Below are 17,451 nucleotides of genomic sequence, written 5' to 3'. Positions count from 1 at the left end.
TTTGTGTATCTCCCCATCAGGCCTCAAGCTGGCAAAGCAGATACAGATTCTATCAGTAAGAGAGTATTTCCTCTGAGGATCACTTGTTTTGTTGTCTTACACCACATGCCTTTCTCATCCCACTTTCCCCCTTTCCCCAGAAATCAGCAGTATCTTGCTACTCTACAACTGTCATGAACACACTGGCTAGTCTCTACCTTGTTGTCCCCAGCACCCTGACTCCTTGTGGTGCTAAGACTTGTATATACTAGAGAAATGCTCTTCCACTGAGTTATATTTCCATCCCCCAGGACATATAAAAACAGAATCACACAATCTATATCCTTTTATAATTACATTCATCCAATGTAAGTCTCCAGAGATTCAGCCAAGTTGCTGTATATACCAATATTTCATTCTGTTCTATCCAATCTCTTCAGTATGAATAGAACAGATGATGTATTAGCAAGGCGCTTTAGTCAGTGGAGGAGCCACCGTCTATTCACTCCCAACTGACCGCCACACAACGAACCACTCGCTTGAGTCTCATGGTCACATTTTTTGCTTCCAGAAACCCACTGAGACTGCAGTATTAATCCACTGCTTACAGATAGGGAAATGTACTGAAGTTAGGGACATCCCTGTTCCTCTTTGCTTCAGTCAATTCTGGGCCACACTGACAGTCCTTGAGTAATTATTAATAAACTCAATGTACTCTCTCACACAAAAAGTTTTTTTCTAAAATCACATGAGCAAAAACTATATATAATTTATCCTACGTAAATTTACTCAAATATTAAAAATTCACTTAACTAAAAATATAACACAAATATTTATTTACTCATTGTTTGGTTGCTTGTTATTGAACTAAAGGTATTTCATCTCCTAGGAAAACTCTGGACCCCAGCAGAATTACAAAGCAAAATTCTCATACCATTTGGTGATGCCATAATAATCTTTAATAATATTCTGAAGAACAGCACGATAGAAGAGTGACTCGGTTGGCAGCTGGAAAAGATGCAGATATATGTATAAGAATAAGAAATAAATAAAACCCAGAAACAAAATCAGTACTAGAGACTTGGGAACTTGTAAATGTTACAAATACGACTTTGTTGTTAAGCAAAGTGTAGGATTTTTTATAGTTTTCCACTGTAAATTAAAGGATTACCCTGAGACTAACACTCACTGAGAAAGTAATTCTGAAACAAAACATGAAACCATAAAAGAAATGGCAGTAAATAGGGAAGAAAAGTCATAATTGATTAAAAAAATAAGCTATTGCCTCCAAATAGCTTAGCGATCAGCTAGTGGGAAGAAATCAGCTTTAGAGTCCATCTCCATCATCTCAGAAGTCCAGCAGAGCTGGGAAGGATGCATGTGAAGGAGATCATCATGAACCTCTCCTAATTGATGTGGACAAGACCTAGGCTTCACACTAGAAAAGACAGCGCCTATATGAAATGTTTTAAAGCTACACCTGAAGCATGAAAGCCCACGGCACCACAGACGTGAAGAGGAGAGTTACAAAGGACAAAGGAAACTGAAGACTCTGCTTCTTAGGAAAACAATGGAGAGGTGTCTCATGAATGGTGCAAGTTTCTTTTTCAAGTTTTACTTTACTTCTTCAATTACATGCATGTGTGTGTCTGAATTCAGGCATGTGTACACGTACCCACAGAGGCCCACAGAGGTCCAGAGATGCTGAACACCATGAAGCTAGAGTTACAGGAGGTTGTGAGCTGTCTAATATGGGTTTTGGGAACTGAACTTAAAAAATTACAAAAGTCACCAAAATGTCACTTTATCTCAAGAGACTTCTTGATACCGACAGTATAGGGATAATGAAAAATTAATAAAAGCAACAAGCTATTATTAATGTAAAATTACAACTTTAGAAAGAGAAAAAAACAGGCGGTGGTGGCACATGCCTTTAGTTCCATTACTCAGGAGGTAGAGGCAGGCGGATCTCTGTTAGTTCGAGGCCAGCCTGGTCTACAAGAGCTAGTTCCAGGACAAGCACCAAAACTACAGAGAAACCCTGTCTCGAAAAGCCAAGAGAGAGAGAGAGAGAGGGAGAAGTGGGGGGGGGGGAGAAAAAAAATAAAATATGTGCAAAGATTAAGGAAAACCAACAATAATAGATGTTTTGGAGATGCCAAATAAGATGAAATTAACTGCCGAATACCTGGTCAGGTTTTAAGAATAGATGTCAGTGGGGTGAATATTCCATTGACCCAATCGTTTCAGACTCTGTTCTCCTTTGCAGTAACAAGTTGGAATTTTAACTTATTTTCTACAGATGCATGTTTGTTCTTATGCGGATGTGTGTGCGCATGTGCAGAGGACAAGTTCAGGTGCTTTTCCACAGGAATGGCCCATGTCTACCTTTCTTGTCAGAATGGGGTCCCTTGCTGGTTTAGAGCTACCAAGTAGGCTGGGCTGGCTGTCTCTGCCTCACCAGGGTTGGGATTACAAGTGCAGACTGCCATACTGCTTTGTAACATGGGGTTTGAATTCACGTTATCTGGCTTGTAAGGCAAGCACTTTATAAACTTAGTTTTCTTTCCAGCTGTTTTTTAAATCTATGTTTAACCAGAATAAATATGTTTAATATTTAATTCAGCAGAAGTCAAGCACTAAGTAAAATTTTGAATATGTTTTAAGGTCGAAAACCTACCACCTACAAAAATGGAACAAAATCAATTATCTTTCCCCAGTTACCCTAAGCAAATAAAAGCTTTACAGTTGTCTCCTAAGAGAAAGGGAAGGGACTCATGAAGTGCCGCCAAATATTTGCACATGGAATAACTAGGTTGATCATCCTGGTGAATACAGAGGGAAAGGAAAAGAGAACCATCACTTCCCAAGCAGCCTGTACCTGACTGTTCAAGAGTTAAACTGGGTGTGGCTTAGAATTGACTTTTCTTCCTTTACAAGAAATAAAATCACTTAACACTTTTAGTGCATTTTAAAACCAAGGGAAAAAAAAGTGTGTACCCTGAGGCATGCATTATGCATGTGATGCACAGGACTTCGGCAAAGGGTATAAGCTACAAGTCACAGTTCTGCAATTAATTTAGGGAGCTAGGCTATATCATTATGCTCCTGTTGCAGATCACGTTCTTATATAAGGTTAAAATAATATCCAACTCCTCAGACTAAATGGAAACATTAGTTTCCAAGGACAAAATCTTGGAAAACTTAAAAAACAATCACACTAGTGGACAACAACACAAAAGGCTCCTTTCTTTCCCAGAGCCCTAGGGAACCACTAAGGTGGTACGCATTATAGAAGCTAAGATGTCTGGTGGGAGACAGAGATTGAAATCCTAGAATTTGTTATCTTACAGTTGCCTCCTGCATATCAGCATATAATAATGATACATAACTCACAGTCCTATATATTCATTACCAATTGACAAGAAGTTTGTACACTTCTTTGGAAAGGTCAGTATCAGATTTAACTATTCTTTTCAAGATAATAATTATTATTGGTGATGATACTTGACATTTATTGAGCACTTAGTATTGATTTTAAACATTTTACCTGTTTCCCTCACTTCATTCACCATGAGACTGTAGACAGGCAAATTAATACAGTGGGATAAAACGCAACTGCCACCACCATGAAAGTACTTATTAAAGGACTTATCAAATGACGTATTAACATTACTGGGCTAGATAAGTAATACTTGTCATTGCAATTATTATTTTTAAAATACAATTAATATTAATGTTCATTGAAAAAGAAACAATAGATCTTTTCAAATTTAGGTTCAATAGAATAATTTTATGAAAATATTCAAAACTGCTTTTTAAAATTCCAAATTTAAAATTCATAAATACACAGCAGATGATAGTATACTGTATGAATATTTAGAATATTTCAAACTTTTATTTATCCTTGCAAGTCTGTTTGGCTATTTCAGCTAAAGACTAATTAAACTGAAAAAGGTATCAAATAACCAAATGAAACATGTTTTAGATTACTCTTAAATAATACACTGCATGTTATACCATTTTCTTTCCTTGAACGAACCTCATAAAAGCCTGAAGGTCAGCTACAACATTGGCTAGACATATTTACAAATTGTTAATACAGGATGAAGAAATGAGAGGCTGTGGAACTGCATAACGTGGATACTTTCTTCAAACCTCCATGTATCACTTGGAAAGTTCACTTTAAACACACAGAGCATATATACACTTGAATGAGCAGCGGTGACATGCAGAGGTGATATTTACTAAAATCCATCGGGTTTCAAGTTCAACAGCAGGTCAAGTCTGAAGAGGGCCTGAGAGAAAACTATCCTGTTCATTAGCTACATTAAACACACTCACTTACCCCTTGGCCAACCGCAACCCGTTCCAATGCCTTAGAGGAGAAAGAAAAAAGACAAAGATTGCTGACATATTTAGTCTTATGAGATTTATAAATCTACTCTATAAGAATTTGCAATAGTGACAATCAAAAAGATTAATTAAGTGATAACATGTAAGTTTACATAGTTAAAAGTATCAATATTATTAAAGAATGTTAGCTCATATGCTTGTATAAATTAGGACTAATTTATAATGGAAAGTGTCATATACAAAACATGATCACATTCTGATTATATACTCTATGGATTATAGAAGGAATCAGAAAGCAGCAAGAAATAAAAATGGCAACGTGTGACTCACATTCAGTGTAGTTAAACAATCACATCCAAAGCTGCTCTCATGTATGATACAGACATAGATGTGTTTATAAAGTTCTTTTAACATCTTATGATTTATGGGACGTGGAATTCCATCCTTTCAGTTTTACTCCAGAGTTGGGAATTAAACCCGGGTTCTTGTACTTAACTCTGCAGGCGCTCTTATCAGTAAGCAACCTCCCGATCTCTAGTTTGGTCTTTTAGCAAGCAAACATGAACAGACTGTAGGTGGAAGAGTAATCTGTGTGATGTATGAATTCAGAGCGTATTCTCATCTGATGTAGCATCAGCAGAAATGGAACTTGTTGAAGTGCACAGTGTCCCCACATGTTCTGAATGCTTTTTGGTGCTGGCGTTATTTGGGGAGGCTATAGGACATTTAAGAGACATTCTAGATGGTAGGAACTGGTTACTGGTGGTGTCATCCTCATTTTTGCTTCCTGATGTGCAGTGGTGTGAACTCTATGCTCTCACTGCCATGAACTGGGCTGCCTCACTCTGCCTTCCTTGTCACAATGAATTTGGATCCTGAAGACTGCAAGCCACTGTAAAGCTTTCTTACGTTGTTCCTGTTAGGTACTATAGCCACAGCTACACAAATGTAGCTAACAGAACCACTGTAACATACTGTGACAACTTGGTATTAATTTACATTTATACTTAAGAACACAAACATTTTTATATAATATTTCCTAACATTTCTAATAATCACATTGAACATATATGATATTTATCATATAATTTATACATGAAATAGACATGTATAAAACTCTTTACTTCTTAGACATACATTTCCATTTCCTGGATGCTAAGTATTTAGAAACATTTCAAACAGAAGCTGGATAAAGCATAATTGATCTGCATAAGTTTGTTACTGAAGTTTTAAATATCTGTGTTTTGCTTCAGGCTTCTAGGTTTCTAGAAATAGGTCCTTTAGCTAAAGCTGAAACAAACACTTTTTAAATTAAAATGTAATCTACAGACTATCTTGTTTAAGCATAATTTCTACACGCCTATAAGATCATTCTCATGATCAGTAGCTTACCTGAAACTGTGTGGCTAGTCAGAAACTGATCAGCTAAATCTTGTTCTTTGAAATTTTATTTACATCTGTTTTCCTCATGTCATACAGCTGGGGAAGGGCTTGGGGGGTGCTCATTGTAAGAAAATGTGCTTCAGTGAATATTACAGAACAAATGCACATCAAGTTAATTCCCCTAAGAAAGTCTATTTCAATTTCTTGCCTTCCGGGTATAAGTTTGACTGGCTAGCAGCATTCCATGATCACGGCATTCTGAGAATGACTCTCACGTTCACAATATTCTGAGCATGTTTCATTCACACATAAAATGAAGGAAGAAAAGAAATCCCCAGAGAAGTACATCAAGAGTGCTATATAAGAAAATGGTTATTTGAGAATAAGTAGATTCCAAAGCTATTCCTAAAATTCAAAATCTCTGCAGCTACATATAAGCACATAATCCTAGACCAGTACCTTAGAAACAAGGGGCATTGAAAGAATTAATTTATCTAATGATTGGACATTAAACAAATTGTCCAATGAACTATATTTTATTTTTAAAAAGTTACTGTATGTTTAAATAAACCAACATGTTGTGATGTCTACATATACATAGTGAAATGATTGATACATTTAGCAATTTCACATCTCCATTATTGTTTTCTTTTTAAGTGTATGGGGTAGGAGCACTATCCTAAAAATATTTAAATACATAGTACAATTATAGTCTTTGTTCTATAATTTAGTTTCCTAGATTAATTCTATCAAACTAACTATAATAGTTAAGCTTTCTGATGATAATTATTCACCTGCAACATTTAGCCTGCTTTTTCACAAACTAACATGGTATCATGAACAAAGAATGCCAAGTGTTTCACATTTAGGAACACCAGTCAAGTCAAACAACATAATGCTTTTGACTAGCTATTCCATGTCTCACATAGTTTGATAGTTTCCTATCCTATAAGAAAATCAGAAGGCAAAATGACTTTTACAAATATACAAAGACACTACCAAACTATATATAAAGTACTGAACAGATTCTGTGTTTAAGACCTGGTAGTTGATATATTTTCATATTATAAATAAGTAGCCACATATAAACTGTTCTATGATGCAGCATGTAAAATGGATGGTTGAATACCTTTATCACTTTCTTTCACAAATCACAATGTTCAAAAACATTAACATATGCTTTGTTAAAAGCTGTCATTTAACACAATCTAGCTAAAATATTGAATTGCATAACATCTGGGTAAAATTCTCATGTTTTCTAAGAAACAGCCATACCAAGCAAGCTGACATTCTTGCATTACGGCCACAACACCATCTCTCCTCTTTCAGATAGCGGCACATTGGAAATCCCCAGTTTTCTTGAGCATATTCTGTAGATGGCAAAAAAGGATTAATAAAATTAATAAATAAAATTCTTCCTTTTCCAGTTACAATAAATAATCTATTGAGAAAGCAAATCAGTCAGTGAGGAAGTCAAACAGTGATAAAAATGAAGTGGTGACAAGATGTTTAATAGCGCATTCCAGTTTGCTAACTGACGGTTTGTTAATGTTATCAAATATATTTCCCGTACAACAGCTACCCTGTGTTTAAGCTCCAGATCTGATATCGCCAATTTGCCAAAAACTCTTTTTGTAAGATTTAGCAAAAGAAATTTAAAATTCAACAGCCTTCCTGTTTAGTGTAACCATAGGAGACAACTAATAACATTCTGGACATTTATTGCTGACCTAACTTTCTAAAATGAAAAAGGACATACAACAGTTAGTAATTTATTAAAGAAAGTATGAACTCATTCCTAAGAACCCAGAAGACCATCTTTCTTCTCACTGGAATCATTTTTCTGGAAGCGAACAGCTGTACGGACTCTCGGTTTTTCATTGTTTTGAGAAGTTTTAATGTTTTTCTATTTTGCTCAACTGCACTTATGACTCAAATAATGACAACAAAGAATCAACATTTCTACTGTCAACTAATTCAGACTTAATAGAACTTGCTGAGGCTCAAACAACTTACATGGAAATATTATGTCCACTATCCTCTTGGGAAAGCAAAGAAACCATTTACATTTTAAACTGAAGTCTCATAAACAGATTATCAATGCTATTAAAATTGTGACAAATAATTGAAAATTGTGATAAATATGCATTGTTGTCAGATTAAGAAAAACATACAAACTTGAAAAAAATCATAAAATAAAATGCAACTGAGGTACATTCTACTAGGAAACATCTGTAAAGACTGAGTGACTTTTGATTAAGAGATAAAACTTTAAATTTTATGCAGGCCATAAATCATTGAAGTATTACATTAAAATTTATAATATACCCCACTAAAAGCCAGACTCAAAGTCTGACTCTTCCCCTACCTTAGAATTATTAGAATTGAGTACTCATAATTCTAATATTGATCTGGTATTCAATATTGTGAAATACTACACCAACTACCTCTTGATTCTATTCTCTCATAAAGTCCAGGACAAGGGAACGGTACCACCCACAATGGGTGGTATTAATAATCAAGACAATCTCTTCCCCTAAGACATGCCCACAGGTCAATGTGATATAGGCAATCCCCAAACTGAAACATCCTTCTCATATAAATGTGTGAACAATTAAAACAAAACAACACACACACACACACACACACACACAAACACAAAATCCCTAAACCATAGCGTGAAGGAAGGAAGTACAGTCTTAGTGCATGGCCTGGTTCCCTGAACCCCCACCTACAGCACCTACAAACTTTTAAGTTTGGATGGCAACTCACAGGACTGTCACCACTGACTGGGGCTCTATGAATCCGTCGGCATCCCTCTAAAAGACAGGGAATCATTGCGTGTTGTCGGAAGCTGCCTCAGTTTCCTTTGTAGTTGGTCACAGCTCAGTTCTTTGAACACAGGACATTGAAATAATTGAAAATCTTAGCCATTTTGAAAATCTTTCATGTAAAAGATAAATTTCGTTGGAAGTCATTTATTAGATTCCCTAAAATTCCTGCGAAGAATGCAGCTTCAGATCTTGACCGGAAGTCAGAGTTCACTGATTTGATTAACCATGTTCTTGCATCTCATTCTATTCTAGAGCAGTCGGGCACGCCATCCGTGTCAGTGACCCATGTTGTCTATGTCACTTCCATGCTATCTTTAAATAATAAATCTAAGCAAAGTCCTTCATGTAGCACACTATTATTAGTTCTTACAATTATTTGGAGGTTTTTGCTATTTAGGGACCTTTCCAGGGCTTCGACTAGTTCTTTTCCCCTGCCCACTTAATTAATCAAACTTGAAATTTACAACCATTTTTCTATTATTTCCCTCTTTAATCTCCAAATCCAAATACACAGATTTTTACTAACCCATCTTCATTAGCTCTTGACCAACTCACGTAACACTTACTTACTAATACCAGAGTTTACTTTCTTCTAGTATTGCTTATTCTTTATCTTAGGGTGATATTATCTCAAGGAAACACACACCCAGTTAGGCCACTTCAACATATTTTGTTTTTCTCAACTCTTATAAAAATTTAAAAGAGATAGAGTCTTTCTTTCCCAAGAATTGTTTTAATTTTTATATATGTGTGTGTGTGTGTGTGTGTGTGTGTGTGTGTGTGTGTGTGTGCACCCATGTGCATGAGAAATACATACAGACATCAGTAGATGCCCAAGGAAGCCAGAAGAGGAGCTGGAGACCTGGAGTCCCTGAACCAGGTAGTATAGGCAACTGTAAGTTCCCTGAGATGGTTAATGAAAACCCAACTTGGTGTAGGTACACAGGTTTTCCATTTTTTTTGAGGCGCTTTGTAGGGCTGTTCTGCTTCCTGGTTTTACTGCATCAGCTTGAGGGTGTAGCATAGAACTGCCCTCTCCTGTTATGTTAATTTTGCCTACGGCCCAAGGGTGTAGCTTAGAGAGAATTCTTCTGTCATGGTAATTCCACCTGCAAGCAAGGTTCTCGCCCGCAGGCAAGGTTCCCGGGTCAGCTTTTCTCTGAGCATGAGCACGCCCACCTGGCTTCCTCTTTTCTCTGTTCAGCTGCTCTCTGACCTTGGGTGCGGCCCCCTGACTTTTCTCTTTCCTTGTTCCTGATGGGGGGCTGGTGTCTTTCTGCCCCACAGTATATATACCCGACTTATGCTTAATAAAGCTGCCATTTGCCGTTTGCTCCTTGGCGGATGAGCCCGGTCTCTTTGTGTGTGTGTCATATGTTTTAACTCCTAGGATGATCGTCCGTTCTCGTGGGCTCGAGTCAGGAAAAGTGCGCGCCTGTTTCGAGGTTCGGGTGTCCACAGAAAAGTGCGGAAGCTTACAGATGGCGTCCCTGGGTGGGCTTTGAATAAGGACTAAAGAACCGCGTTCTGCCGTCTGTGGATCCACACGAGAACCCCAAAGAGGTAGGGGTCCCCCCACGATCTGGAATCTGGCCAGTTTTGTAGTGTGCAATTGTGCACATATGATAAGGGGGTAAATAGTTTGATTTTTAAAAGTATGGGTGCCGAAAGGTCTGATCCAGAGCTGAAGGCCAATGGGAAAATCAGCTGCTAAAATTTCGTAAAGAGACTAGGTACCAGGATTAAAATGACACAGCTCAAGAGACTGTTTAGACTATTTTAAAACTCAGTCCCTGACTCTCGCATACAGGGAACTTTAATTTTTGCCAAAGAGAACAGGCTGGGCACAGCTAGCTCGCGGCTGAAATCCGTTCCCAAGGTTACAGGACCCAGGACCCAGCTTAAGCAAGCACGCTAGCAATAGCCGATGGCCATGTAACTGCGGGCCTCGGGCTGAGAAAATATTCAAAGATGTGTCTAACAATTCTATTAAAAGTTTCTGAGTAACTAAAGGAAAAAGAGCCAAAAAGAGAGAGAGTTTTAACAAAATAAGAGAGCACAGCAGCCTTGAGCCCCAAGCCGTAGATGGAGCTGGGTATTACCCACAGCTAATGAGCTACATGCTAGGTGGAATGTGATCCGCCTACACGGAGGCCGACAGACTGTACAGGGTCCGTACACAGGACTCCGGCAGGCTGCGCAACTGCGGCTGGCAACTCTAGGAGTCACAGGAAACTGGCGGCCAAGGCGCGGAAATGCCTGCCACAAATGGATGGACTAAGGACAGGTTTACGTTGGAGGCTGTATGTAGCGTTATGTGAGGCTCGGAACGGCGCCAACAGAGCAAAGGCTACACATGCCCACGACTAAGGCCGAGCCAGACACAAATGCCTTTAAGCTGACAGAGGCTACGAGCCTACAGTTTTCTGGCTGGCAATTGTTACTTTTGGGCTTGCTCAGAAAGCAAGCCACAGCTGGAGAGCTGCTTCAGCAGGTTGCCCATGTCCTAGATAACAAAGGCGGACCAATAGCCTGGGGCAACGGCAAACAACGTTAAGGCTGCTAGATCAAGGATTTTCCATCTCTATAAAAAGCTAAAAAATGGGTTGGATCTAGCCGTCAAAGCCACGGGTCTCCATATTGCTTAATAAATTAAAGGCTTATGTAGTCAAAAAAAATATATACGATAAAGAGAGATTCTAAGAGAAAAAAAACCTCTAACTGATTTACAATATGTTAAAAATATATACAGACTAAAAGTTAAAGTTCTTAAAGAAAGAAAGAATGTAGTTGAATATGATGGTACACACCTTTAATTCCAACACTTCAGGGGCAAAGGCAAATTGAACTCTAAGACTTTGAGGGGCAGAGGTAGTTGACCTCTATGACTTCAGGGTATGGCAATACACACCTTTAATCCCAATGCCTGGGAGGCAGAGACAGATCTCTGTAAGTTCTGAATGTTGTAACACATACCTTTAATCCCAACATTGGAAAAGCAGAGACTATGGAACTCTATGAGTTCACGGACAGCCTGGTCTACAGAGTTATTCCAGGACAAAGATATACGTTTGAGGAGCTTATCTACAAAGAATCATAACTTCCCTCTGCTCCTGGAGTTGGATGAGGAAGTTTAAATACAGGTGATTATTTCTTGATCCCTGCTGGGGTCAGGTGACAGTCCCTACTGGGGCAGATGAAGGTTATATACACATGATCAGTCCTTGACCCCTACTGGGGTCAGGTGAGAGTCCCTCCTTGGCTCCCCATTTGATGCCATGGTAAAAAGCTAGCCCCAGCAAAACAATAAGCAAGCTGCTGTTTCTCCTCAACCTCATGCTCTATGGGTCTCATTCAACCTGGACACCCTCCGCCGAGACTCATGGATGAGATCGAAAAGATGAGGATTATGGACTGGGTCATCCTGTAATCTGGCCAGGATACATTGAGGATTAAGATATAATTAAATAAGAGATACTTAAGATAATTAAAAGATAAGAGATAATTAAAAAATAAAAAATACCCCGGATAAATCAGAATTAAAGAGGTTGTTAAAAAGAACAACTGTCTGGTTTTAAAAAATCTAATGTTTTCCTTTTTAAAGAAAGGTTGCTTACACATTTTTTAAGGGCTCCAGGCTAGGAGCGGGAGAACGGGTTTCTCAAATTATATTTTTGGAGCAATAGCTCAACTATGTTGGTTTAAAACAATTTACTTAGGACTTAAGTCTAAACAGTTTTAAATTAAGGATTATTATAGATTCAAAGGTTCCTTAATTATACAGGATTTTAAGTTTACATTTTTTCGTAAGGGTAATAATTATTTTATTCAAAGTCTAAATTTTCATCATAAATTTGATGGACATTTACATTAAGTTCATGGATTAACTTTCAATAATAATGTCCATTTGGCTTATTTGATACTATTTTCACGGATAAATAAAGATCTCTCCATTGTCTTTTGACTTATAACTCTTATAAGGTGTAGGGAGCCACCTGGAGGCACAGGTGGTCCTGCAGTTTGGAGGTATACCTGGCTTGGCCGCGTGGGGCTGAGCACCCTTGCCTGCACCCTTGCTTGCACATGCTCAGACCAGCAGAATGGCATTAACCAATCAGGACAGCGTTCAAGCCTCTCCACCCTTTAAAAGCAGCTGCCTCGGGGCTCTACTTCCTCTCTCTAAGCTTTCTCTTGTCCCTGCTCTATCTTCCCTTCCCCCAATTTTCCTCAATCAAAGGGCTCCGAATAAAGACGTGACCAGGGAAGGAATTCTCGTTTTTAGTGGCGTTCATTCCTGCTGGTCAGGATGCGCGCCGCAACTGGTGCTCGAAACCCCGGGACGCCGAGGGACCCTGACAACTACGCCGGGGGACCCTGAGAAGGAAGCGCCCAGCAACGTGCTGAAAGCCCGGGAGAAAAAGCCGAGATCAGACACCAGGACACAGAGAGCCGTGAATTTCAGAACTCTGAACACGTGGAGCGGTGAGTGACGTCAGTTAAATCCTCCAGAAAGGGGAGGAAAAAGAATGGAAAAAGTATAGGCCTAAAAAGAAAAGAAAATACAAAAAAAAATCAAAGTTAAGGTATCTGAAAGAAGGTACAGAAAGCAACGGGGAAGAAAAATCCCTTAAGTTCAGTGCAGGAGGAATGTAAATAAAAACAACAGCAAAAAAGGCGAGGTTTACGATTGGGAGATCCGCGGCTTCCTCCGTCTGTACTCGCTGTTAGAGACTCGGGGCAAGAGTCTCGTAGGGAGGCTGGCTTGATCGAAGACTGCCTTTCCTGTTCTTAAAGAGCCACACAGCTTTTGGAGGTGATTTTCGCCTAATTTTGTTAAGAGAGCTCAGTCTCTGGCTCTCACGTACAGAAAACTTTAATTTTGATTGAGAAAGCGGCCGGGCGGTGGTGGCGCACGCCTTTAATCCCAGCACTCGGGAGGCAGAGGCGGAAGCTGCGTGGTGAGCAGCAGCGCCGCTAAAGACCTAAAGACGGAGAGGGGTCAAACTCTGAACCGCGTTTCCATAGCAACATGGGGGGGGCGGAGGAAGCTCATCGGCGGGGCCACGTGCTGAGTGCTCGTCACTCCCCGGCCCCTGGGAAGGTCTGAGACTGGGGCCCCCGCGGCCCTAACCGGGCCCTCCCGAGCGGGGAGGTGAGTTCCCAGAGAACGGGGCTCTGCGCGCGGGGCCGGAGCTTGGAAAAGGCTCACGGCCGGCGGTGCGAGTTCTATGCCTGAGGTGAGGCAGGGTGCACAGTTCACAGGTACGGAATAAAAGGCGAGCCCGCTCACGGCCCGGGGCGGGGCCATGCCTTCGGGCCATGCGGAGCGCGCCACAATGGGCCTCAGAGGCGGAGCTGCTGCCGCCGCCGCTCACAGCCACAGCCGCCAAGAATTCAGTCAGATAAAAACATTTGTCGCCAAAAAATTTAGTCAGATAAAAACATTTATCCCCCAAAAATTCACAACGTCCCTTTGTCAGCAGGAAGTAGTCAGATCGAATGCCGACGTCCATTTTCCCTCATAAACTTCAGGCAGAACTGGTCGTGATTATCATAATAAAGGCGCGTCAACCTGGTTACCATTACCTATTGCCTCTGGCAACGGGTGGAATAAAACAATGCTACCTAGAGGTTTTTTTCGCATTTGAAAAGGGGCTGGAGAGATGGCTCAGAGGTTAAGAGCATTGCCTGCTCTTCCAAAGGTCCTGAGTTCAATTCCCAGTGACAACTGTTTTGGTTTTAGACAAAAGAGGGGGACTACCAGTGACAGCTTCCCCCAGAGAAAGGATTTCTCTTGCATTCTTTACACTTAATTTTTAATTCAAAATTTTGCTGGTACAGGCAAACAAGATTTGCTTTTTGAAACAGAGACCTGCAAATCTCTAAGTTCAAAACCAGCCTACTTCCAGTACTGATTGTGCTGAATTTTTACACTGAGAGTTTTTAGTACTCTTAAATGTTAATTTGGGAGGAGAGTTTTGTTTATGTTTTTCTAGGAATGCTGACATACATCTGGATGCCAGCAAGACTGACAAGAGAAATAAAGAAGAAAGATGACCCAGTGGATGCTGAGTGTCCTGCTGTGGAAGATTCGTGCAGAGACAGCAGAGATGACCTTCTGGGCGATGTCAAGAGCAGCTGTCTCACGTTATCGCCTTGAGCAACACCCTGTGCAACCTCTTATCTCTTAACAATTTTCTGACTGACTCTACTTTGCCTTTTCCTTCCTTAGGAATGGGTGGGAGCAGAGATATTCTTGGCATGCTGTGTCTAGGTGGAAGTGCTGTATGTCTTTGATTGGTGTGCTACCTGCTAGCCCAAGTGAGGTGGGGACCAGATTGGAAAATAGTTTTGCCTTATTGCTCTTATTAACAAGAGAAGAGGGAGATGTAGGGAGCCACCTGGAGGCACAGGTGGTCCTGCAGTTTGGAGGTATACCTGGCTTGGCCGCGTGGGGCTGAGCACCCTTGCCTGCACCCTTGCTTGCACATGCTCAGACCAGCAGAATGGCATTAACCAATCAGGACAGCGTTCAAGCCTCTCCACCCTTTAAAAGCAGCTGCCTCGGGGCTCTACTTCCTCTCTCTAAGCTTTCTCTTGTCCCTGCTCTATCTTCCCTTCCCCCAATTTTCCTCAATCAAAGGGCTCCGAATAAAGACGTGACCAGGGAAGGAATTCTCGTTTTTAGTGGCGTTCATTCCTGCTTGTCAGGATGCGCGCCGCAATAAGGTTTAAAGTTCTTGTTACACAGGTTTTTTAATTTATATAATTAAAATTATTCAAAATGTTTTATAACATTTATGGCTATCTCATTTATCAGGCATGTTAGAGAGATACATTTGGGTTGTTTTCAGATTCTATATTAAAGTAATTCTGCTATATACATAGTTAAACACATGTCCTTATGACATGATTAAACATCTTTTATATTTAGGCCCTAAAGAGATATAGCTAAATTTTAAGATGGTATGTTGCCTAATTTTCTAAAATTTCAGACTGTGCCAATTTACATTTCCACCAATGGTGGAAAGGTTTCTCTTAAATATAAATTATAAACAATGTTTGATCTTGGTCATGTCATTTAAAATAAGATGGAGTCTCAAAAGTTATTTTGATTCACATTTCTCCTATGATTAAAGATGTCATATTAAGGATTTTTTAAATATCTTTCAGTCATTTTTAAGTTTGTCCATTGAGAGTTTTCAGTTTAGACTTGTTACATATATTTTAATTTATTTAATTGCTCTTTGGAGGACTATTTCTAAAGTCCTTATGTTTTTTATATGAATTAATAACTGACAAAGATTTCCACATCTGTAGCCAGATATTTCGATCCTATTAATTCTCAAAATGTTGGCGGGAGACAATGTGCCCCCATAAAGATAACAATTTTAATAATTCTATCCAATTATATAAATGCTCACATACTAAATCAGATAATTATATACTACCCCTAAAAAAGTTCCAGACAAAACTATTCTAAAGGATGTTTTGGGGTTCGCTATACAGCCCAATATTTAGGCCAGTTACAATGGCACAGGCCAATAAAGTTTACTCTTTAGAGCAGAGACCTGTAGGTCTCTAAGTTCAAGACCAGCCAACGTCAATACTGGCTAAACTAAGTTTTGTTCTGAGTATTTGTTACTCCCAATATATAACATGGTCCAGTTCATGTATTAATTTGGGATAGAGAAATGGTTTATGTATTTCCACAGGATGCAAAACAATCCATTTGGGTCCCTAAATGTCTGATGCGGGCCATAGATTCCTCTATTCAAAGACCTGAGAACAAGACAAGATCAAGAGACCCCATGGACATGACAGAGGCAACAACAAAGATAACAAATTCCTAAGAGATGATCCAGAGCCTGCCTTTGCCCCTTTCCCAGCTTCCTATCTTTGCTCTGCCTTAATCTGCCTGTTTAGCCAAGGCTGCTCTACCCCCTGAGGGGAAACAGCTACTCTCCCTACCCTAGATTACAACATTAAATACTCGCGACAAAAACCCTGCCGGTCAAACAAAAATACCATAAACATTCAAATTAATTTAAATTCTCAATTGGATGCTTTTGTTGATCTTTACAAACTAGATATGGATTTTGACCTCTGCTGGTCGCTGGATAAGATTTTGCTGCTTTTCTCGGACCCCAAAATACAAAATTACTAATTAATTTTAATTTAATTTAATTAGTCATTCCAGGGGTCCCATTTGCCGATGCCATAGCCTTACTCAAAGGGCTCTATTCAAAACAAAACGTTTCAGACACTGTGCAAGCACAGTCTCTTCCAAAATTTCTCATATGTATGCTAAAACATTTTCACCTGGCCAATGGCTTCAGGTCCGCCACGGCCTGACCCTAATAGGCATTCGCCTCAAAATATCTTTCAACATAAATATGACTAAATTCAATATATGACTAATAAAACAATGACAAATTTATTACACGGGGGGGGCGGTCTCGCCTAAGACAGGGGGTGCGTTTGGACCTAAACACATTCCCGTAGACGGGTTTAGAGATCTAACCCAACGACCGACATGCCTAAGACAGCTACTAGTCATCATATTTTATATATATTTAAAGGGAGACTTGTAGGTACACAGGTTCCCCATTTTTCCCGAGACGCTTTGCAGGGCTGTTCTGCTTCCTGGTTCCACTGCATCAGCTTGAGGGTGTAGCATAGAACTGCCCTCTCCTGTTATGTTAATTTTGCCTATGGCCCAAGGGTGTAGCTTAGAGAGAACTCTTCTGTCATGGTAATTCCACCTGCAAGCAAGGTTCTCACCCGCAGGCAAGGTTCCCGGGTCAGCTTTTCTCTGAGCATGAGCAAGCCCACCTGGCTTCCTCTTTTCTCTGTTCAGCTGCTCTCTGACCTTGGGTGCTGCCCCCTGACTTTTCTC

General features: G+C 39.8%; 1 protein-coding gene and 1 pseudogene across 1 annotated transcript in view; one reads left to right on the top strand and one right to left on the bottom strand.

Moving 5' to 3' along the window:
- Positions 1-17,451, bottom strand: part of Mettl25 (methyltransferase like 25) — an 87,221-nt gene that overhangs the window by 38,119 nt on the left and 31,651 nt on the right. Inside the window, exons 6-8 of the mRNA XM_048418152.3 lie at positions 6,994-7,088; positions 4,328-4,357; positions 914-987 (exon numbers count right to left, since the gene is read on the bottom strand). Coding sequence (XP_048274109.2) covers positions 914-987; positions 4,328-4,357; positions 6,994-7,088 — 199 coding nt within the window. The remainder of the gene's footprint in view (positions 1-913; positions 988-4,327; positions 4,358-6,993; positions 7,089-17,451) is intronic.
- Positions 13,590-13,817, top strand: LOC148117774 (Nuclear RNase P; annotated as a pseudogene).

The sequence above is a fragment of the Myodes glareolus genome, chromosome 26 (genome assembly GCF_982192425.1).
Source record: "Myodes glareolus chromosome 26, mMyoGla1.1, whole genome shotgun sequence".
Lineage (NCBI taxonomy): Eukaryota > Metazoa > Chordata > Mammalia > Rodentia > Cricetidae > Myodes > Myodes glareolus.
The sequence above is the reverse complement of the archived record's forward strand: the minus strand, read 5'-3'. Positions and strand labels throughout refer to the sequence as shown.